General features: G+C 67.5%; 4 protein-coding genes across 8 annotated transcripts; 3 read left to right on the forward strand and 1 right to left on the reverse strand.

Moving 5' to 3' along the window:
- The first annotated feature begins 3258 nt into the window (after positions 1-3258).
- On the forward strand, positions 3259-7966 carry NR1I3 (nuclear receptor subfamily 1 group I member 3). Its single transcript, XM_062511248.1, has 9 exons — positions 3259-3767; positions 5124-5254; positions 5594-5678; positions 5775-5871; positions 6268-6470; positions 6550-6695; positions 7446-7562; positions 7642-7747; positions 7837-7966. The coding sequence occupies exons 1-9, from the start codon at positions 3259-3261 to the stop codon at positions 7964-7966; spliced, it is 1524 nt and encodes a 507-aa protein (XP_062367232.1).
- A 74-nt stretch (positions 7967-8040) lies between these two features.
- TOMM40L (translocase of outer mitochondrial membrane 40 like) lies at positions 8041-10887 on the reverse strand. Of its 3 annotated transcripts, XM_062511432.1 has the most exons (9): positions 10759-10887; positions 10277-10344; positions 10099-10191; positions 9338-9439; positions 9143-9248; positions 8943-9065; positions 8785-8861; positions 8596-8698; positions 8041-8516 (listed from the first exon to the last, which is right to left on the reverse strand). In XM_062511432.1, the coding sequence occupies exons 1-9, from the start codon at positions 10844-10846 to the stop codon at positions 8377-8379; spliced, it is 900 nt and encodes a 299-aa protein (XP_062367416.1). In that variant the 5' UTR covers positions 10847-10887; the 3' UTR covers positions 8041-8376. The 3 variants fall into 3 exon arrangements, with proteins under 3 accessions (XP_062367416.1, XP_062367417.1, XP_062367418.1); XM_062511433.1 differs by lacking the exon at positions 9338-9439; XM_062511434.1 differs by lacking the exons at positions 9338-9439; positions 10099-10191.
- A 2914-nt stretch (positions 10888-13801) lies between these two features.
- On the forward strand, positions 13802-16164 carry UFC1 (ubiquitin-fold modifier conjugating enzyme 1). Its single transcript, XM_062511452.1, is given in 7 exon segments — positions 13802-13938; positions 14290-14357; positions 14821-14884; positions 14965-15006; positions 15008-15042; positions 15564-15654; positions 15987-16164. Coding segments are annotated over 7 exon segments (495 nt in total). The 5' UTR covers positions 13802-13815; the 3' UTR covers positions 16059-16164.
- Positions 16165-16400: 236 nt separating this feature from the next.
- USP21 (ubiquitin specific peptidase 21) lies at positions 16401-21895 on the forward strand. 3 transcript variants are annotated; one of them, XM_062511312.1, is made up of 14 exons: positions 16401-16456; positions 17270-17325; positions 17408-18135; positions 19222-19281; positions 19801-19924; positions 20034-20145; positions 20249-20386; positions 20478-20542; positions 20633-20736; positions 20833-20919; positions 21029-21107; positions 21219-21326; positions 21410-21524; positions 21619-21830. In XM_062511312.1, exons 3-14 carry the CDS (start codon positions 17416-17418, stop codon positions 21707-21709), a joined length of 1803 nt encoding a protein of 600 aa, XP_062367296.1. In that variant the 5' UTR covers positions 16401-16456; positions 17270-17325; positions 17408-17415; the 3' UTR covers positions 21710-21830. The 3 variants fall into 3 exon arrangements, with proteins under 3 accessions (XP_062367296.1, XP_062367295.1, XP_062367297.1); XM_062511311.1 differs by having other exon boundaries at positions 21410-21895; XM_062511313.1 differs by having other exon boundaries at positions 21414-21748.
- The last annotated feature ends 94 nt before the right edge of the window (positions 21896-21989 follow it).

A 21989-nucleotide genomic window follows, 5' to 3' on the forward strand; every position in this document is an offset into this window, starting at 1 on the left:
ACCCAACTGCGAACCCCCCCGCCCCCAAAATCACAGGATTTTATCCCCACCCCCCAGAAGGGACAACCCCGTCCCAAGACACTGATTTAAAAGGGAGGGGGGGGGGTCCCTGTCCCCAAATTCCCCCGAACCCCCAGACCTTCCTCTTCCTCAGACTTTATTCTTTGCACGGGACAAAAGTCCCTCCTGGGGGGGGGGGGGTATGGGGGACAGTGACAGTGACAGGAGGGTGGGGAGCCCCGATTTCCTGGGCTGGGGGCTGCAGCGGGACCCCTCCCCTCGCTTGGGGACACCGGTGTGTCCCCCCCGAGTGTCCCCAGCGCCGTCCCAGGACGGGGAAATGGGGGATTCTCAAGAAAAAAATGGGGGGCTCCCAGGAAAGAATGGGGGGGCTCCACGCCACCCCCTCGCTCCAGGGCCACCTCCCCTGCGGGGGACACCCGGCTGTGTCCCCCCCGTGTCACTCGGGGTCCCGGCTCGGAGCAGGGAAGGGCAGAACCCCCTTCCCCATCCCCGGGGGGTGGCGGGGGGGGTCCCCAAGAGGGTTGGGGGTCCCGGGACCCCCTCAGGGCCCCGACTCCTTCTTCCGCCTCTGGAATTTGCGGAATTTGCCCTGGATGGCGAGCGCGGCGCGCTCCGTCTCGGGCGCGCTCAGGTCGATGTCGATCTCCTCCTCCTCCTCTTCTTCCTCCTTCTTGGGGTCACCGGCCTTGGCTGGCGGGGGGGGGGGGAGCGGGACACGGGACAGGGACATCCTTGGGGACAGCCTGGCACCCCCAGATTCAATCCAGGGACACTCAGGGGGGACAACCCGCCACACCCAGGGGACAAAAGACAGCCTGGCACCCCCAAACTGACCCCAGGGACATCCCTGGGGACAGCCTGGCACCCCCAAACTGACCCCAGGGACACTCCGAGGGACTCAGAGACATCCTTGGGGACAGCCTGGCACCCCCAGATTCAATCCAGGGACACTCAGGGGGGACAACCCGCCACACCCAGGGGACAAGGGACAGCCTGGCACCCCCAGACTGACCCCAGGGACATCCTTGGGGACAGCCTGGCACCCCCAAACTGACCCCGGGGACACTCGTGGGGACACCCCGCCATCCTCATCAAGGACAGGGATATGGACCCAGGGGTCTGCGGGGACAGAGTGGGCCCGGGAGAGGACAGCGGGGACAGCGGGGACAGAGGGGACAGCGGGGACAGCGACCCCGCGCCCCACCTGTGCCGGTGGTCCTCACCTTGCTGCTGCCCACCGGGGGCCTCCGCCGCCGAAGGGGGGTCATGGGGGCTGCGCTGCGGACAGAGGGGACCGGGGGGGTGACACAGGGGCTCCGCTGTTCCCAGAGTCCCCCCATTGTCCCCTGAGTCCCCTCATTGTCCCCTGCGTCCCCCCATTGTCCCCTGAGTCCCCCCATTGTCCCCGAGCGTCCCCCCATCCTCCATCCAGAGTGGTGGGGACTGCTCTGAGAAGAGAGGAGGGCCCGGAGGGGAAGGGGAGGTGACACCTGTGCTCCGGAGTCCCCAAACTGTCCCCGTGGTCCCCTCCAGCCCCCCCCACTTCCCCGGGGTGCAGCATCTTCTCCCCATCCCCACTCCCAGGGCTGCTCCTCGCCCGGTCCGGCGCTGAAAACCACGGGAAAAGGAGCAAACCGCTCTTCCCGGTCAGTCCCGGTGTCCCCCGGTGTCCCCACCTCGCTCATCCCGCCCGGTGTCGCCGCTGGCGCCCAGGACGGGACCGGCGCTGCCGGCACCGCTTTTATAGGGGCGGGGTTTGAGTGACAGCGGCCATCAGCCAATGGGGAGATGGGGTGTGGCCTCTATAGGACACGCCCACTCGGGTGGATTCTTTCCCGCCCCCCCCCCACCCCCCGCCCCGGGCGAGACAACCCCGGGGGGGACACGGGGGGACATTGGGGACACATGGGGGACATCGGGGACACGGGGCACATTGGGGACATCGGGGACATTGGTGACACTGGGACACGGGGGACATTGGGGACATTGGTGACATTGGGGACATTGGGGACATTGGTGACACTGGGACACGGGGGACATTGGGGACATTGGGGACATTGGTGACATTGGTGACACTGGGACACGGGGGACATTGGGGACATTGGTGACATTGGGGACATTGGGGACATTGGGGACATTGGGGACATTGGTGACACTGGGACACGGGGGACATTGGGGACATTGGGGACATTGGTGACATTGGTGACACTGGGACACGGGGGACATTGGGGACATTGGTGACACTGGGACACGGGGGACACTGGGGATATTGGGGACATGGGGAACATCGGGGACATGGGGGACATTGGTGACACTGGGACATGGGGGACACGGAGGACACGGGGGATATTGGGAACACGGGGGACATCGGGGACACTGGGACACGGGGGACATTGGGGACATTGGTGACACTGGGACACGGGGGACACTGGGGATATTGGGGACATGGGGAACATCGGGGACATGGGGGACATCGGGGACATTGGGGACACTGGGGGACACGAGGACTTTGGGGACATGGAAACATCAGGGGACATTGGGGACATTAGGGGACATGGGGGACACTGTGAACACGAGGGGAACATGGGAACACGGGGGGGACACTGGGGACATTGGGAAATACTGGAGGGACATAAGGACTTGGGGACACTGGGGCCACATGGAGGACATGGGGGACATTGGTGACATGGGGACACGGGTGGACAAGGAGGGACATTGGGGGACACAGGGGATCTCAGGGAGTGTGGGGACACCGGGGTGACCGTGAGCCCCCCCACCCCGAGTGCCACCCTCCTGGTGGGTGGGGTGACACGTGGGGACAGGGTGACACAGGGGCTGCCCGGGGATGCCACCATGGGGACATCCGCGTGGGGCTGGTGACAGGGACCTTCCTGTGGGGACAGCAGTGACGGGACGGCCACCACCGCGTCCCCTGTGGGGCTCCCAGTGCCACCCTCAGCACGCACGGGTGACATTTCTGCCTGACCCCTCCGTGCCAGCCCGTCACCGCGTCCTGTCCCCGTGTCCCTCTGTCCCCCCCATTGCCATCCCCGTGTCCCTCTGTCCCCCCCACTGCCATCCCCGTGCTCCCCTGTCCCCGCCTGTCCCCGTGTCCCCCCAGGTGTCACCTGTCCCCTCCTCCCTGCGCTCTGTCCCCGCCTGTCGCGGCCTCGCTCGAGTTCAAGGTTCAAACTCCACCGGGCCCTTCCCGGGACCGACGGGGACACAGCGACAATGGAGGGGACACTCGGGGACCGGAGGGGACACACAGGGACCGACGGGCACACTCGGGAACCCGATGTGCCCTCACTGCGTGGGGACAATCCCCTGTCACCAGCCGTACCGGGGGACACCGGCTCAGGTACCGCCACCGACGGGGACACGCGGGGACAGGAGGGGACACGCGGGGACCGACAGGGACACAGGGGTGACAGTACCGCGAGCGGAGGGGACACCGTGGCGGCGGGCGGGTGCGCGTGGGTGACAGCGCCGCGGGACAGGGCGGCACTCGAGGGGACAGGACGCGGGGGCCGCCGCCGGCTGTGTCACCCCCCCGCTGTCCCCTTGTCCCCAGCCGTGTCCCTGCCGAGCCCCTCCCTGGGCACAGAGCGCACGCCCCGGCCCCGGGACCCCCCTGGGGACACGGAGCCCGACGGGGACAAGGTGTGCGCCGTGTGCGGGGACAGGGCCAACGGGTACCACTTCCACGTCATGAGCTGCGAGGGCTGCAAGGGCTTCTTCAGGTGTGGGGACAGCGCGGGATGGGATAACGGGATAACGGGATAACGGGATAACGGGGTAATGGGATAACGGGGTAACGGGGTAATGGGATAACGGGATAACGGGATAACGGGATAATGGGATAATGGGGTAATGGGATAACGGGATAACGGGATAACGGGATCATGGGATAACGGGATAATGGGATAATGGGATAATGGGATAACGGGATAACGGGATAACGGGGTAACGGGATAATGGGATAACGGGATAACGGGGTAATGGGATAACGGGATAACGGGATAACGGGGTAATGGGATAACGGGATAACGGGATAACGGGATAATGGGGTAATGGGATAACGGGATAACGGGATAACGGGATAATGGGATAATGGGATAACGGGATAATGGGATAATGGGATAATGGGGTAATGGGATAACGGGATAATGGGATGGGATAATGGGATAATGGGATAATGGGATAACGGGATAACGGGATAACGGGATAACGGGATAATGGGATAATGGGATGGGATGATGGGATGGGATGGGATGGGATAATGGGATGGGATAATGGGATAACGGGATAACGGGATAACGGGATAACGGGATAATGGGATAACGGGATAATGGGATAATGGGATGGGATGATGGGATGGGATGTGATGGGATGGGATGGGATAATGGGATGGGATAACGGGATAACGGGATAACGGGATAATGGGATAACGGGATGATGGGATGACGGGATAACGGGATAATGGGATAACGGGATAACGGGATAACGGGATAACGGGATAACGGGATAACGGGATGACGGGATAATGGGATGACGGGATAATGGGATGATGGGATAATGGGATAACAGGATAATGGGATAATGGGATAACAGGATAATGGGATAACGGGATAATGGGATGGGATGGGATGGGATAATGGGATGATGGGATGGGATAATGGGATGATGGGATAATGGGATAATGGGATGGGACGGGATGGGACAAGGGGACAGAGTGGAGAAGGTTGGGGACAAGATGGGAGGGGTGGGACAGGATGGGAAAGGACAGGATGGGATGGAATAGGATGGGATGGGGAAAGGGATCGGGGGGGACAAGATGGCACGAAGGGACAGGGTGGGATGGGACAAAGGGACAAGGCAGAATGGGATGGATGGAAAGCACAAAACGTGATGAACGGGACAGGGTAGGATGGGACAAGGGGACAAGACGGGATGTGGCGACAGGATGGGACAGGACACCACGGGCTGCGATGGGAGGGGGTGGCACAGGGCGGTCCCATGGGTGGGGACAGGGCGGGACAAGACGGGACACGCCCTGTCCCTGGGGACACGCGGTGACAGCGGCCGTGTCCCCGCAGGCGCTCTGTCATCAAAGGTGTCCGGTTCACGTGTCCCCTGGCGCGGCGCTGCCCTGTCACCAAGGCCAAGCGGCGACAGTGCCAGGCCTGTCGCCTCCAGAAGTGCCTCGATGTGGGCATGAGGAGGGACAGTGAGTGACACGGGGGGGACACGGGGGGACGTGGAGCAGAGGAGAGAGGGGTGGGGGACCCGGAGGGGACAAAGGGGACATGGCGGGGAGGGGATGGTGGGGGGACACAGGGGACACCTGGGGATGAGGGGGACAGACGGGACAGGGGCGGGGGACACGGGGGAAGAGGGTGGGATAAAGGGGACATGGGGTGGACAGAGAGAAGCGGCCCGGGTGGGGTGGCAGGGGAGGGGACAGCTAGGGACAGAGGTGGCAGCAGGGGGTGTGGCAGAGAGGGGACAGCGTGGGGGGACACCACGAGACCCTGGTGTCACCGCTCGCTGTCCCCGCTGTCGGCAGTGATCATGTCGGAGGAGGCGCTGCGGCGGCGGCGGGAGCTGCGGGGCCAGCGGGGCCAGCTCGGGGGCCAGCGGGGCCAGCTCGGGGGCCAGCAGGGCCAGCGGGGCCAGCTCGGGGGCCAGCTCGGGGGCCAGCTCGGGGGCCAGCGGGGCCAGCTCGGGGGCCAGCGGGGCCAGCGGGCCGGACTGACGGGCGAGCAGCAGGAGCTCATCGAGCTCCTCATCGCCGCCCACCAGCGCACCTTCGACTCCAGCTTCTCCCAGTTCATGCACTGCTGGGTGAGCTGGGGACACCCCTGTCCCCGTGGGTGACGCCCCTGTCCCCGTGGTTGTCCCAGCCCTGGCCATCACTGGGGATGTCGTGGCTGTCCCCAGAGGTGACCCAGCCAATCTCCCTGGTGTCCCGCCTGTCCCCACATGTCCCCAGACTGTCTCCAAAATGTCCCACCTGTCCCTACAGACCCTCAGATTGTCCCCACGTGTCCCCAGACTGTCCCCAAAAATGTCCTGCCTGTCCCCACACTCGGATTGTCCCCACGTGTCCCCAGACTGTCCCCAAAAATGTCCCACCTATCCCTACAGACCCTCAGATTGTCCCCACGTGTCCCCAGACTGTCCCCAAAAATGTCCTGCCTGTCCCCACAGCCACCGTGCCCCGTCCCCCCGTGTCCCCAGCCCGCCGTGCGCCTGTTCGTGCCCGGCCCGCCGGCTCCGGCTGTCCCCACGGGGCTGTCGCTGTCGCTGTCGCCGTCGCCGTCGCCGTCGCCGTGCGAGGAGGCGCCGCCGGACGTGTTGTCTTTGCTGCCTCAGTTCGCCGACCTGAGCACGTTCATGATCCAGCAGGTGATCAAATTCGCCAAGGAGATCCCGGTGTTCAGGTGCGCGGGGCGGGGACGCGGCGGGGACGGCGCTCGGTGCCACCCCCGTGACGTGCGGCCGTGTCCCCCCTCCCGCCAGGAGTTTGTCCCTGGACACCCAAATTTCGCTGCTGAAAGGGGCCACGCTGGGGATTTGCCAGATCCGCTTCAACACCGTCTTCAACGCCGACACCAAGGCCTGGGAGTGCGGGCAGCGCTGCTACACCATCCGCGACGGGGCCCTGGGTACACCTGGGGACACCTGGGGACACCTGGGGACACCTGGGGACACGGCTCCGCGGGGCTGGGACCCACGAGGACAGGAGGGTGGCAGGACAAAGAGCAGGGTCCTGTGTTGTCGCAACGACTCCCCGGGGGACACAAAGGGAGCCGAGGGAACGGCGGCTGGACATGAGCCAGGTGTGCCCAGGTGTGCCCAGGGTGGCACCTGGGCTGGCTCAGGGACAGCGTGGCCACCGGGGGATTGTCCCCCGGTGAGACCACAGCTCGAGGGCTGTGTCCAGTTTTGGTCACTCAATTTAGGAAGGGCCTGGAAAATCCTGGGGAGGGGGTGGGCTCAGCCTGGAGAAAAGGAGGGGTCCAGGGGGGAATTTTGGGATCTGTCAGGGGGGATTTGGGATGGAAAACCCTGGAGGAGCTGAGGGGGGCTTATCCTGGAGAAAAGGGGATTCAGGGGGAATTTTGGGCTCTGCCAGGGGGAATTTTGGGATCTGATCCCAGGGAACAGGGCCTCCAGCCATGCCCAGGGAGGCTCAGGGTGGAAATTTGGAGAAATTCCTCCTGGAAAAGAGAAAATGTTTTGGAACAGGCTGCCTGGGGAGGTTTGGAGAGGTCACCCCCGGAGGTGTCCCTGGAGGTGGCACTCGGTGTTCCAGGCTGGTGGCACAGCAGGGATTGGGCACGGCGGGGTCTCCCCGATCCCAAAAGCGCTCCCCACCCTAATCCCAGGATTTTTTGGGGTTCCCCCCACCACAGCTGGGTTCCAGCAGGTCTACCTGGAGCCGCTGCTCAAGTTCCACGAGAGCCTGCGGCGGCTGCGGCTGCACGAGGCCGAGTACGCCCTGCTGCAGGCCATGCTGCTCTTCTCGCCAGGTGAGCCGCCCCGGGGGGGGACTCAGGGACATCCTGCTGTCCCCAAAGCCCCGCTGATGTCACCCCGCGCCCCCACCAGACAACGCCGGCATCGCCCAGCGCGACGTCGTCGACCACTTCCAGGAGAAGGTGGCCCTGACCCTAAAGAGTTACATCGACCACCAGCACCCCCCGTGCGAGGGCAGGTGAGCGCCGGGACGGGCTGGCGGTGTCCCCAAGGAGGTGGGGACGGCCACCACGCCCGGCTGGCTGTCCCCTTTGTCCCCCTCCCAAGGTTCCTGTACGCCAAGCTGCTGCTGCTGCTGACGGAGCTGCAGACGCTGAAGGTGGAGAACACGCGGCAGATCCTGCACATCCAGGACCTGTCGGCCATGACGCCGCTGCTCTCCGAGATCATCAGCTGAGCCCGGCCCCTGATGTCACCCTCGGGTCCCTTAATGTCACCCCCGGCCCCCACTGGGCACAGAGTAAAGCTCCTTTATTTATCCGGGCTCCCGCGTGTGTCACCGCAGGGAAACTGAGGCACGGCCACGATGGCGCTGGGGACAACGGGGACCCCCAGACCACCGTGGCAGCAGCCACCCTCAGGGGGTGGCACTGGGGACAACGGGGACCCCCAGCCCCCCCATGGCAGCAGCCACCCTCAGGGGGTGGCACTGGGGACAACGGGGACCCCCAGCCCCCTGTGGCCACCACCTGCAGCCCTCTCGTGGTGCTGTCGCTCGCTGTCCCCAGCCCGCCGTGTCCCTGTGCCACCTGCACAGCCCGGTGGCTCCCTGAGCAGCACAGTGCCACACTGTCCCCTGCTGTCCCCTCAGCCCACGGTGACGCTGAAGCCACAGTGGAAACGATTCCTCCAGTGATTGAGGAAGGCGCCCAGGGCCAGCGTGACGGGCAGGGGGGGCAACTTCTTCTCCAGGACCCCCCCCACACTCCAATTACTGTCCAGGAGCCCTGCAGGGGACAGGAGGGACAGCTGAGTGCCACCAGCGGGTGACAGCTGGGGACAGAAGCCACCAGGAGCCCGGCCCACCTCTGAAGACGACGTTGGCTCGCGGCAGGTTGAGCTGGTAGCCGAAGGCAAAGTTGGTCTCCTGCAGCCGCGTGTTGGCCTCCAGCTCCACTCCCACCTGCACCTGGTGGGGGACACCGCGGTCATGGGGGGGGGGGGGGGGGCGCGGGGACACCGGGGACACCACAGGGGACCCCAGGGGACACCCACCTGCTCGTTGGCCCGGTGGTAGTAGCTGGCGTGAGCCCCCCCGTAGCCCACGTTGAGCGTCGTCACCCAGTTCGGGGCTGCAACAGAGAAGCAGCGCCGAGGTGGCACCACCAGAGCGTCCCCAGGGTGTCCCCGAAGCGTCCCCAAAGCGTCCCTACCCGAGTATTTGCCAGCCAGCGTCAGGATGGCCCCCTCCTCGCCGGGGCGCCGGTGGTAGACGAGCTCCCCGCCCAGCACGAGGCGGGCGGTGACGCTCTGCAGGAAATGGGCCACCACGATCACTGCGGGGACAGCGCGGTGGCCTCAGCGGCGGCGTCCCCACGGGGCCACCGGGGCCACGTGCCGGGCTCTCGCTCACCGGAGCCGCCCAGCAGGTCGGGGTTGCCCAGCGTGAGCGTGGCCGTGCAGTCGTCGCCGCGGTACTCGCCGTCGAACTGCCACGTCACGAACTTGGCCTGGTGCGTCTGGGGACAGGGGACAGCGGTGGCACCGCCGAGGGGCTGTGAGGGCGGCCCGCAGAGGGTTGGTCGGGCGCGGCGGGCGTGGGGCTCACCTGGAACACGGCCTTGGCACGGAGGCGCTCGCCCAGCAGGTGCAGGGCCTGCGCGTTGAGGCTGCCGGCGCTGTCCATGTCCCCGAGCAGCGTGGGGAACACCTGGGGACACGCGGCGTGGGCGTGGGGACGGACACGGCCCGGCCACCGCCGAGCCACCCCGGCTCTGTGCTGCTGCTGGCAGGGCCATCGCAACGGCCCCGGGCCGCAGCGAGGCCACCAATGTGGCCAGAGCTCAGCAGTGATGACAAGGCCGCTGATGACCCCAGGGTCATACGGGACCACCCATAACCCCGTGGCCATCGATGACCCCGGAGCCACCTGGGACCACCCCTCACCCCACGATCACCCATATCCCTGAAGCCACCAGTGACCCCAGGGCCACCAATGACCTGAGGCCACCCACCACCCTGGGGTCACTCGCCATGCCAAAGCCACCGAAGACCCCAAGGTCACCTGGGACCACCCCTCGCCCCAGGGCCACCAATGACCCCAAGGCCACTGACCACTCTTAGGCCACCAATGACCACAGGACCACCCTGAGGCCACCCGCCTCCCCAGGGCCACCGGTGCCGTAGGGCCACCAATCACCCCAAAGCCACCAACCACTCTGGGGCCACCTGGGGTCACAGATGACCACAATGATCCCACGGCCCTGGGGTCACTGGTGGCCTGGGGGTGACCACGAGGTTCCAGAATGGGTGACAACATCTGTGACCACCTGAGGCCACCCCCCAGCCCGGTGCCACCCGCGGTGTCACCTCGGTGGGTCCGAGCTGGCGGTCCCCCACGTAGGTGGCGTTGAAGCGATAGCCGGAGGGGCCCAGGGTGCTCATGTGCACCGTGTGTGTCACCTGCGGGGACACCAGGGGTCACAGGGGACATCGCAGGGGGGACACACAGATCCCCCCCCAGGTCCCCACGTGTCCCCTCCCAGACCTGGAAGTGGCTGCTCAGGGTCTTGGTGACGATCAGCTTCACCCCCTCCATCTGTGGCGGGAACACCTCTGGGGGGACACGGCCGTCACCCGCCTGGGGACACGGCTGTCACCCCCCAGGGACACCCAGAGACCCCCCCAGACACGGCTGGGGACACCTTTGTCCCCCCCCGGGGCACCCAGACACCCCCCAGACACAGCTGTCACCCGCCTGGGGACATGGCTGTCACTTCCCAGACACCGCTGTCACCCCCACCAGGGACACCCACGACCCCTTGTTGGAGACACCACCCGGACCAGCGCCCCTGGGGACACAGCTGCCACCCCTGCTGTCCCCCCAGCCCCGCTGTCCCCTCACAGCCCCGCTGTCCCCTCACAGCCCTATTGTCCCTTCACAGCCCCTCACAGCCCCACTGTCCCCCCCCAGCCCCACTGTCCCCCCTGCCCCGCTGACCCCGCTGTCCCCGCTCCCCGCGGACGCACCTTTGCAGAGCCGGTGCAGCTCATCGAAGCTGCCGGGGTTGCCGCGAGGCTCGGCCCGGCGCGGGGCGCGGCCCTCGGCGTTGCCCATGGCCCCTACGGGCCCCTGCCGGCCGCCGCCATCGCGGGCGGCGCCGCCCGGAGCGCCTTCAGGGGGCGCGCCGCCGCCATCTTGGCCGCGGGCAACGCTCGCCTCCTATTGGCTGAGCGGGGAGGGCGGGACAGCGCCGGAATGCGACCCCTCCGGACCCCCCACCCCCAAGCGGAGACGTTCCGTGGCGTGCGCGTTCCGCGCCACATTCCTGTCCCGCGCGCGTCCCCAAATCCGCGCTGTCCCCCTTGTCCTGTGACCCCCATGTGCCCTCCCCGCATCCCTGGACTCCCCCTACTCCATGTTCCCTCCTACGCCATCTCCCCCACCCCATATCCCCTCTTGTCCCCACCTGTGTGTCCCATGTCACCCCCCCCCCCCCATGTCTGTACCGTCCTGGCTCTGTCCCAACACCTCCTTCGTGTCCCCTTCCCACATCTCTGAACCCCCCCCCCACCCCATGTCCCCTTCCCACATTCCTCCCTGTGTCCCCCGCCATGTCCCCTCTGTCCCCATCTCCTCAGCCCACTGTCCCCTCCCCGCGCCACCTCTGCTGTCGCCACTCCCCTCCTTGTCCCCTGGGCTGTCCCCATGTCCCTGTCCCCCATCCCCACCGGTGACCGGGGGGACTCCGACCTTTTGTCGCCAGCGCCACCACTGCCCTTTGCCCGCGTGTCCCCAGCGCTGGCCCCAGCCCGGGGTGTCCCCAGTGTCCCCCTCCCGGCCGGGGGGACGAGGGTCAGTGACACTGCAGGTGACAACCTTCGCCCCGGGGGGCCCGCCCGGCCCCAGTCCCACGGCCACCATCCCCTGGTGGCCCTTGGGGACACAGGGACAGGCCCGGGAGGGGACACGGGGCCCCCCCGCGCTGCCCCTCGGCCCCGCCGTGTTTGCCTGGGGAGGGGGCGGGGGCTGAGGTGGGATAAAAACGGGGCCTGGGGAGGGAGGACCCCAAAGCTGCAGCAGCACCTGCCCAGGTGAGAGGGGACGGGGACAGGGATGGGGACAGGGTCAGGGTGTCGGGCAGGGATGGGGATGTGGGGTCGGGATTGGGACGTGGGGTCAGGATTAGGTGAAGGGTCAGGATTGGGATGTGGGGCAGGGATTGGGATGTGGGGTCGGGATTAGGTGAAGGGTCAGGATTAGGATGTGGGGCAGGGATTGAGATGTGGGGTCAGGATTAGGTGAAGGGTCAGGATTGGGATGTGGGGCAGGGATTGGGATGTGGGGTCGGGATTAGGTGAAGGGTCAGGATTGGGATGTGGGGCAGGGATTGGGATGTGGGGTCGGGATTAGGTGAAGGGTCAGGATTAGGATGTGGGGCAGGAATGGGGTGTGGGCATTGGGATTGGGGTGGGGGTCCGGGACGGGGATCAGGACAGGCATTGGAATGTGAGGGGTGGGATGAGGCTGGCAGTTCCTGTGGGGCTGGCCTGGGGCTATGGGGCAGGAATGGGACAGGACGGTGGGGACAGCAGTGCCACACCTCCCCCAAATCCCATGCCGATATCCCCCCACCCCCAGCCATGAAGATCCCGGTAGCCACCCTGCTATTCCTGCTGGCCACCGGCCGCCTCGGGGCCGCGCTGGTCCGGCGGGACGTGGCCAGCGAGGGCTCAGAGCCCGCGGCCAGCGAGGATTTCCTGACTCGCCACTTCCAGAGCTTCTCCGACTTCGTGACCCGCGAGCTGCAGCAGAAGCTGCAGGTGGAGGAGCTGCGCAGCCAGGCCGAGTATGGGGGGGGGGGGGGCTTGGGACCCCCTCCTACCCGGGACCCCCCCCCCCCCCCCGTGCCTCTGACCCACCCTGTGTCCCGCAGGCAGTACCTGGACCGGGCCAACAAACAGCTGGAACCGCTGGCCCGGGAGCTGCAGAACAACGTGCTGGGGCTCTTCTCGTCCCTGCTGCGGTTGGGCAAGGATGAAGGGCAGGGGGGAAGCCCCTGAGACCCCCAAGATGGACCCCCAAAACAGCCCTGAGACCCCCGGGATGGACCCCAAAACAGCCCTGAGACCCCACGTGGACCCCAAAACAGCCCTGAGACCCTCAAGATGGACCCCAATACAGCCCTGAGACCCCCGGGATGGATCCCAATACAGCCCTGAGACCCCCAGGATGGACCCCAAAACAGCCCTGAGACCCCACGTGGACCCCAATACAGCCCTGAGACCCCCCCCCAGAATGGACCCAAATGCAGCCCTGAGACCCCCAGGATGGACCCCAAAACAGTCCTGAGACCCCCCCCCCCCCCCCCCCCACTCTGGACCCCAATCCAGCCCTGAGCCCATCATAGGACCCCCAGTATAGTCCTGAGATTCCCATCCCCCACAATCTCCCACCCCAACACAGCCCATAGCCCCCCCACTGTGGCCCCCCGATAGAGCCCCAAAATAAAGACCCCCAAATAAAGCCCTGAGGCCCCAGAATGTCCTTTGACTGGGGCAAGGGGTCCTGGAGCTGAGGGGAGGGGTCCCTGCGGCTTTGAAGGGGTGTCAGGAGGGCTGGGGGGGGGAATCCCCTGGTGCTATAGGGGGGGTCCCTGGGGCTTTGAAGGGGTGTCAGTGGGGCTGGGGGGGGTCGTGGGTCTGCGGATGTCATTTGGGCTGCAGGGACTGTGGGGGATCCCTGTGGTTTTGAGAGGGGTCCCTGAGGTGGGGAGTGTCCCCAGGCCTGTCGGGGGGTCCCTGTCGTCTGTGGGGAGGGGGTCCCTGAGGTGTGCAATGTCCCCAGGCCTGTGGGGGGGGGGGGGGGGGTGTCCCTGTCGCTGACCCCCAACCAACTCAATCCCGGCTGCCAGCACCAAACATGGCGCCGCCGCCGCGCCCTCACGCGTAGGGCGTGCCCTCACCAAAGATGGCGACGACGGCAGCGTCGCCTTCCCGCCCCGCCCACGCGCAAGATGGCGGCGCGGGGCCGGGCGGTGGCGGCGCCACGTCACTTCCGGCGGGGCGCCATGGCGGGGCCCGGTCATGGCGGAGGCGGCGGCGCGGCGGGCGGTGGCGGAGCTGCCTCTGCTGCGGGCGCCGGCGGGGCCGCGGGACCGCGAGGGATGGGCCGAGCGCTTGCGTGAGGAGTACCGTGCGCTCATACAGGTGGGTCCGCGGCGCTCCGCCCTGTCCTCGCCACACGCTTCTCGTCTGGCCGTGGTTCCGTTCATCATCCTCGGTGCTCCCCCGGTGTCCTCATCCCTCCGGTCCCTTCTCCCCTGTCCCGTCCTCGGGGTCTTACCGCGACGTTTCCCCAGTGTCCCCAAGTCCTCATTCCCGAATTTTTCCCGGTGTCCTTCCCCCCCGCCCTCCAGTGTCGGACCCCCCCCCCCCCCCCCGCAATGTCCCTCGGTCCCCCCGGGTGTCCCCTTGATACTCTCGGTGTCCTTCTCGATGTCCCCCGAATCTCCTCCCGGTTCTGCCATCCCCCCCCCGGTGACCCGCGATGTCCCCCAGTACGTGGAGAACAACAAACGAGCTGACACCGACTGGTTCCGCCTGGAGTCCAACCCCGAGGGCACCCGGTGAGTGGGGAGGGGGCTCCGGGACCCTCCAGGATCCCCCATTCCGCTCTGGTCACCCCGGGATTGTGACCCCCCCCCCCCACCCCCGGGGCTGCTCCGGTGCCTGGGGGAGGTCCCAGGATCGAGGAGGGCAGGAGGGGGTCCTGGACCATAAAATGGCAATGGGGGGGGGTCTTGAGGGGCGTCCCTGGTCTGAGGGAAATTTGGGGAGGGTTCGGGGTGTGCTGAGGTGTCCTGGGGTGGGGGGGTCCTGCACTGAGGGTGGTCCTGGGGGGTCTCGGTGCTTTGGGGGGGGGGGGTCTGAGGTGCTTTAGAGGGTGTGAGGTGATTTTGGGGGGGTCCCAGGGGGTGCTGAGGTGTCCTGGGGAGGGGTCTGAGGTGTTTTGGGGGGGGGGGTCTGAGGGGTGAGGTGGGGGGGGTCCCCACACTGAGAGGGCCCCGGTGCCCCCCGAATTTCCCGCAGGTGGTTCGGCAGGTGCTGGTACGTCCATGAGCTGCTCAAGTACGAGTTCAACATCGAGTTCGAGGTGAGGAGGGGGCTCCTGGAGGGGTTTTGGGGGTGGTTCTGGGGTCGCAAGGTGTGCTGACACCACCCCCCCTCCCCCAGATCCCGGTGACGTACCCGGGCACTGCCCCCGAAATCGCCATCCCCCGAGCTGGACGGGAAAACGGCCAAGATGTACCGGTGGGTTTGGGGGGGAGGTCCTAGGGCTGGGGGGGTCCTGGAGGGGGTCCTGGAGCTGGGTGGGGTCGTGGGGAGGGTCTTAGGGAGGGTGTTATGGCTGGGGGGGGTTGGTAAGGGGATTTGAGGGGGGGTCCTGAGGCTGGGGTGTTCCTGGGGGAGGGTCCTAGGGAGGGTTTTGGAGTTTGGGTGGGGGTCGTGAAGCTGAGGGGGGGTTCTGGGGAGGGTCCCAGGGCTGGGGATTCCTGGGGAGGGGTCTTGGGGAGGGTCCCAGGGCTTTGAGAAGTTCTTGAAGGGGGGGTGGGGGGTTCTGGAGCTGGAGGGGGGGGGGGGTGGGGGCTTGGGAAGGGTCTTGGGGCTGAGTGGGGACCCTGGGGAGGGGTCTTGGGGTTGGGGGGAGGGGGGGAAGGACTGATGGGTCCCTCCTGCTCCAAAGGAGATTTGGGGAAGGGGGGTGGGGGTCCCAGGGTTACTGGGGGGGTCCCGGTGGGCTCAGGGGGTGTGACAGTTCCCTCACCCCACAGGGGGGGCAAGATCTGCCTCAGCGACCACTTCAAGCCCCTCTGGGCCAGGAATGTCCCCAAATTCGGGCTGGCACATCTGATGGCCCTGGGGGTGAGTGGGCAAGGGGGGTGACACTGGGGGAGTGCCAGGGGTGACATTTGGGGGTGTCACGGTGTCAGGGGTGGACACTCAGGGGTGTTGTCACCTCTGTGGTGACACCCAGAGGTGACATCATGGGGGGGGCACGGGGAGGCCATCACCCATGGGGGTGTGTGACAGTGGGGGGGTGTGAGGTTGAGGGGGGATTGTCACCCACTCGGGGGGGGTGTGACACGGAGGGGGGGGGCTGTCACCTATAGGGGGAGGATGTTGTGACACCGGGGAGGGGGGGGGTGACACGTTATGGGGGTGTCCCCCCACGGTAGTAACCCCTGTCCCCACAGCTGGGTCCCTGGCTGGCCGTGGAGATCCGGACCTCATCTCCAAGGGGCCTCATCCAGCACAAGGACAAGTGACCAACGGAGGGACATGGGGGGAGCCACCCCTATGGGGGTCCCCCCTTCCCCTCCCAGCTCCTCCCACCCCTCCCCACCGCTTCGCCGCTGCTCCCCAATAAAAAGTGACCCCGAATTAGTCGCGGTTTGTTATTTTGGGGGTGGCACTGAGGGGATTTGTCCCCAACATCCCCCGCTGTCCCCCAACACATCGCGGCCCTAACAGAAACCCGCGCGGGTTGCGGTCCCTTTAAGACGCCGCGCGGTTTCCACGGCGACGCCGGTCTGTGGGCGTGGCCTTCCAGGGCGGCGCATGCGCAGACACCGCCGGCGAGGCCGCCGGGGCGGGGGCCGGCTGAGGGAGGAACAAAGATGGCGGCGGGTGCGGCGGGAGTTGTTGCCATGGCGGCCCGCGGGAGGTGCGGGGGGACTGCGGGGCGACCCCGCCGAGGGGCGTAGGGGGTGCAGGGGGCTGTCGGTTGGGGCTGGGGGGGGCTCAGGGACAGCGGACACCCCTCCCCAGGGGAGCCCTGGGGCCGGGCGGGGGGTGCGGGACAGGGCCCCGGGGGGTGGGGGGGTACCGGGATGATGGGGGGGGGGGGGGGGGGGGGGGTGCCAGCGGGGACAACTCAAGGGGGTCTCCGGGACAGAGGAGGGGAGGCCCGGTAGGGGCCTGCGGGGAGGGGGGCAGGGGACACCCCCCGTGAGGGACCCCGGCCCGGAGAGGGGGGCGGGGCCCCGAGGGGCGGGGGGGACCGGGGTGATGGGGGGGACCGGGAGGGATTTTGTGAGGGGGGGGGGGGGGGGGGGGGTCTGCGGGAAGCGCCTTTCGAGGGAGTCCGGGTTGGGGCGAGGGGCAGGGCCCGGGGAGTGAAGGGGAGACCGGGGACAGCGGAGGGGGCTGAGCCCGGGGGTCGCGGGCCGGGAGGGGGGGGGAGGTTGGAGGCTTTCCCAGCGACCTGGCCGCCCCCACCGGGCCCTTCCCGGCAGAAGCCTCGGGGGTCCCGCCGCGACCCCTTCCCCTACCCGGGGGACAGGCGGGGATTTTTCCTCTGCTCCTCCGGGATCCCCCCCCCATCACCTCCGGCATCCCCCGGCCCGGACAGCAGGACCCGATTTGGGGGTGGGACACAGCTCCCAGTGATCCGAACCCACCGGGAGCCTGCATGGAACCGACGGGCTTTGGGGTCCCCTCGGTGATCCCGTGTCCTCCCCCCCCATCCACCCCGCAGGGCCCCCGCCGACGGGACGCTGTGTCCGGCCGCCGGGCGCAGGGGGCTGTGAGCAGGTGGGTCCCCTCGTCCCCTCCCCTTCTGCCGCACCCCCGCGGTTGTGCCACCCTTGTCACCGGCCCGTCGCTGTCTCCGCAGGCCCCGCCATGCCCCAGGCCTCGGAGCACCGCCTGGGCCGAGCCAGGGACCCCGGCTCCGTGGTGACCTCGCAGCCCCGGCCGGGCGCCCGCTTGCCCAGCGGCCACCGAGCGCTGAGCCAGGAGCGCCATGCGGCCCCCAACGGGCTGTCCCCGGCCCCCAAACTGCGCCTGCTGCCCCCCCGGCCCCCGCCGCCACCCGACGACCCCCGCCCCAAGAAGCTGGAGCTGGAACGGGGCCGGGCGGCCAAGCGGGGGGACCCAACTCCCCGCGGGCCGGGGGGCCGCCGGGGGCCGGTGAAAGCCGATCACGGTGTCAGGGTGCCCGGGGGAGCCCCGCAGGTTCCTGGCAGCGCCTCCTTCTCGCTGCCCAGCGCGGCCGAGCGGCGCCGGAGCAACTTGGCCCGCTCCAAATCCATCAGCATCGGGGACCTGAGCCAGGGAGGTGGCGGTGGCGGCGGTGTCCCCAGCCGCGCCGAGGACGTGGCGGTGGCGCTGAGCCGGCTGGTGCTCAGGGACTGCGGGCACCCGCTGGGCGCGGGTGCTCTGGCGCTCCGGAGGAGCTCCTCGCTCCGTAGGGTCACAGTGGCACCCGGGCCCGACGGCAAAGCCACCCCGCCGCTGCTCTCCGTGCGCCCCGAGGGCGGTCCCCGTACCCGCACCGAGCCCCCGTACGGCCACGGCCCCGGCAGCCCCGCACCCGGCCGGACCGAGGACAAGGCGGCGGCCGTAAGAGCCTGGGGAGGCCCGGGGGGTGTGGCGGGGTCCCCGCGGTGTCCCCGGCCTCAGTGACATACGGTGACCCCCACGCTGTCCCCAGCTTTGGGGTCGTGTTGAGACCCCCTCTCGGGGTCAGTGACATCGCCAGGGTGGGGACAGTGGTGATGGTCTCACCTGTCCCCGCTCCAGTGCTGTTTTGGGGACCCCCCCCCCCCCCCCCCCCCACGGCTCTGGGGAGGGGTCGCTGCTGTCCCCCACAGCTCGGGGGTGGGGGAATGTTGGCGGTGGCCGCTGCCATCCCCGTGGCTCTGGGTGTGACTGGTTCCATCCCGCACAGCTCCGGGGTGGCCGCGGGTGACCAGTGCCAGCCCTGTGGCACTGAGCTGGCCGGGGGTGGCCGCTCCCCTCCCCGTTTCCGTATCCTCCTCCCCCCCGTCCCGTACCTCACCTGCTCGGCCACGTGTGGGGGGGGGATCGTAATCCCCGAAATCCCATGTGGGCACCGGGACACGGCTTTGTCCCCCTCGGCATGTCCCCAGCGCTGACACTGGGGGGGTCCCGCAGCCTCTCCAGCCCCCCGAAACTCCTAGAGTTAAATTGGGGAGGTTTTTGTTGTTTTGTTTTTTTTTTTTGGGGGGGGGGGGGTGTTTACCTCGGCACCCCTCCGAGTTCTCGCTGTCCCCCGGGATAGCTCCGGCTAATTAATCCCCCCGGGATGAGCCTCCCTCGAGGCCCAGAATAGCCGGGAGAATCGGATCAGCTAATGAGCTGAGAGGGGGAGGGGACACTCCGGTGGCTGCCAGCGGTGTCACCGGTCCCACGGGGACCGTGCCGGTGCCTCCATCGCCTGTGGCCACCATGCCGGGGCTACAGGGAGCCACGCTGGTGGAGCTGCCGCGGAAACTGCACCGCTCGCTGGTGACCCGGCGGGAGCTCCAGGGCCGGGCCACCGACATCTCCGAGTCCGTGGTGCACACGGCGGTCATGGGGCTACTGCTGGTCACCGGCGAGGTGAAGCCACCGCCGCCGGGGGACGGCCGGGGGGACGGGGCAGGCGGGGCGCGGCTCACGGTGTGTCACTCGCTGTCCCCGCAGACCCACCACACGCTGCTGCTGGGCTCGGGCCACGTCGGCCTCAGGAATTTGGGCAACACGGTAAGTGGCCGTGGTCACCCCTCCCGGGCTTCTGTTCTGGGGTGCGGGTGGGATTCGGGGTCCTCCCAGGCTCAGTGGCCATGGTCGCGTCCCGCGGGGATGTCACATTCCCGGAGCAGCCCCCCCCCCCATCTCCACAGCGCTGTCCCCACGGTCCCCAGCCTTCCTGTCCCTCTGTCCTGGGGTGCAGGAGGGATTTGGGGTTCCCTCTGTCACCTCAGAGTCCCCCAGGCTTCGAGTCCTGCTGGGGATGTCCCCCGTCCCCACAGCACTGTCCCCACGGTCCCCAACCCTCTTGTCCCCCCCACCCTGGTCTGTGGGAGGGACTGGGGTCCCTTTGCTGTCCTTGGTGTCACCTCAGTGTCCCCCAGGCTCTTTGTGGCTATCCCACCACGCTCCCATCCCCCTGGGGACATCACAGGACACCTGTGACACGGCATGGGGGACACCCTGAGGGACCCCCTCGTGACCTGCCACATCCCAGGATGTCCCCATGTCCCCCCCCCCCGCCTCCCTCAGTGCTTCATGAACGCGGTGCTGCAGTGCCTGAGCAGCACCAAACCGCTGCGGGACTACTGCCTGCGCCGGGACTTCCAGCAGGAGCAGCCCCCCGGCCCCCGCGCCCCACAGGAGCTCACCGAAGGTGGGACAGACCCGACCTCCCCCCCCCCCCCCCCCCCAAAACACCTTTAGCTCCCCTCGGAGCGTTACACAACCTCCCCCGGGGCGCTGACCCCGCCGTGTCCCCGCAGCCTTCGCCGATGTCATCGCCGCCCTCTGGCACCCCGACTCCTCCGAGGCCGTCAACCCCGGGCGCTTCAAGGCCGTGTTCCAAAAATACGTCCCCTCCTTCACGGGCTACAGGTGAGACGCACCCTCCCACCCGCCCCCCCCCCAGCCCCGAGATCTTTGGGGACCCCCTCCCCACCCCTTGCGGGGTAGGCACCGAGTGTCCCCGTCCCCACAGCCAGCAGGACGCGCAGGAATTCCTCAAATTCTTCATGGACCGGCTGCACGTGGAGATCAACAGGAAGGGCCGGCGTACCCCCAGCATCCTGTCGGACACACGGAGACCCCCGGCCCTGGAGGACCCCGAAACTCTCAGGTGAGGAGTGGGGGGAGGGCTGGTGGGGAGGGGGAACCCCGGTTTTGGGGACAGCTCACCCCCGCCCTCACCCCGACGTCACCCCTGGCAGCGACGACGAACGCGCCAACCAGATGTGGAAGCGCTACCTGGAGAGGGAGGACAGCAAGATCGTGGGTGAGCGCTGGCAATGGGGGTGTCCTCCCCCATCTCCGGGACCCCAAAATCTCTGGGGGTGCCCTCCCTGACTGCTCCTTTGTCCCCCAGATCTCTTTGTGGGGCAGCTCAAGAGCTGCCTCAAGTGCCAGGCCTGCGGCTACCGCTCCACCACCTTCGAGGTGTTCTGCGACCTCTCGCTGCCCATCCCAAAGGTAGGATCCCCAAAAACCTCTCAGACCCCTCCCCAAAACACACCCCCCCTCCCCAAAATCTCCCCTTGACACCCCAAACTCGCCCCTGACCTCCAGAAAAGCTTTGCCGGGGGGAAGGTCTCGCTCCACGACTGCTTCAGCCTCTTCACCAAGGAGGAGGAGCTGGACTCAGAGAACGCCCCGGTGAGAGGATGGACCCCACCCCAGTGTCCCGTTCCTCCCCCCTCCCCCACTCCTCCTGGAGCCCCCCAGTTTGTCCCCCAGCCCCTCCCTGACCGTCCTGTCCCCTCAGGTGTGTGACAAGTGCCGGCAGCGGACGCGGAGCACCAAGAAGTTGACGATCCAGCGCTTCCCACGCATCCTGGTGCTCCGTATCCTTTGGGAATCAGCACCCCTGGGAGGACCCCCCTCAAGATTTTTGGGGGTTTTTGGGGGGTTCGGGGGCCACCCCTCCGTCCCCCTTTTCCCTTAACCCTTGCCAGACCTGAACCGGTTCTCCACCACTCGCTACTCCATCAAGAAATGCTCCGTCTTCGTGGACTTCCCGCTGCAGCAGCTCAACCTGCGGGAATTCGCCAGCGAGAAGGCGGGTGAGGAGGGAATTCCGGGTGGGAATTTTTGGGGTGGTGTGGAGGGGTTGGCAGCGCTCAGCCCGATCCCCCCCCTGTTGCAGGCAGCCCCGTTTACAGCCTGTACGCTCTCTGCAACCACTCGGGCAGCGTCCACTACGGTCACTACACGGCTTTCTGCCGCGACCCGGCCGGCTGGCGCGTCTACAACGACTCCCGGTCAGTGCCCCCCCCCGACCCAAAGCGTGCCCCCCACCCTGCCCGGGGTACCCCCCGAGCCCCCCCACCGTGGGTGCTGAGGGTGTCCCCGCAGCGTCTCGCCCATCAGCGAGAACCAGGTGCCGTCCAGCGAGGGCTACGTGCTGTTCTACGAGCTGGAGGAGCCCCCCGGCCGCAGACCCTGAGACCACCCCCCCCAACCACCCCCGGACCCCGGTCTGGAGTTTTGGGAGGTTGGGGGGGGGAGGGGTTGAACCCCTCCTTCCTCTCCCTCGGGAGCCTCCCGGACCCCGCGGCGAGGGGGGTGCGGGGGGTGCGGCCGCAGCCCGAGCGGCCCCGGGGGGTTTTGTGAATAAATTTATTAAAAAAACCCCAAAAACCGCCAAGTTTTGGGGGGGATGGTGTTAAAGGGAGGGGTGGGGCCTGTGATTGACAGCGTGCGATGGGCGTGGTTTATGTGTGGGC

This window comes from Cinclus cinclus, chromosome 31 (assembly GCF_963662255.1).
Source record: "Cinclus cinclus chromosome 31, bCinCin1.1, whole genome shotgun sequence".
Lineage (NCBI taxonomy): Eukaryota > Metazoa > Chordata > Aves > Passeriformes > Cinclidae > Cinclus > Cinclus cinclus.

Excerpts from the sequence above, each read along its gene's own strand:
- USP21 (XM_062511311.1), top strand. The coding sequence starts at position 17,416 with ATGCCCCAGGCCTCGGAGCACCGCCTGGGCCGAGCCAGGGACCCCGGC. Across the intron at positions 20,146-20,248 it reads CCCTCCTTCACGGGCTACAG|CCAGCAGGACGCGCAGGAAT; the intron begins GTGAGACGCACC and ends CCGTCCCCACAG. Across the intron at positions 20,920-21,028 it reads TGGACTCAGAGAACGCCCCG|GTGTGTGACAAGTGCCGGCA; the intron begins GTGAGAGGATGG and ends CTGTCCCCTCAG.
- NR1I3 (XM_062511248.1), top strand. The coding sequence starts at position 3,259 with ATGGAGGGGACACTCGGGGACCGGAGGGGACACACAGGGACCGACGGG. Across the intron at positions 5,679-5,774 it reads GGCCAGCGGGGCCAGCTCGG|CGGACTGACGGGCGAGCAGC; the intron begins GGGCCAGCAGGG and ends GGGCCAGCGGGC. Across the intron at positions 7,563-7,641 it reads CATGCTGCTCTTCTCGCCAG|ACAACGCCGGCATCGCCCAG; the intron begins GTGAGCCGCCCC and ends CGCCCCCACCAG.
- TOMM40L (XM_062511432.1), bottom strand. The coding sequence starts at position 10,846 with ATGGGCAACGCCGAGGGCCGCGCCCCGCGCCGGGCCGAGCCTCGCGGC. Across the intron at positions 9,249-9,337 it reads GTGCCAAGGCCGTGTTCCAG|ACGCACCAGGCCAAGTTCGT; the intron begins GTGAGCCCCACG and ends CCCTGTCCCCAG. Across the intron at positions 9,066-9,142 it reads CGACCTGCTGGGCGGCTCCG|TGATCGTGGTGGCCCATTTC; the intron begins GTGAGCGAGAGC and ends CTGTCCCCGCAG.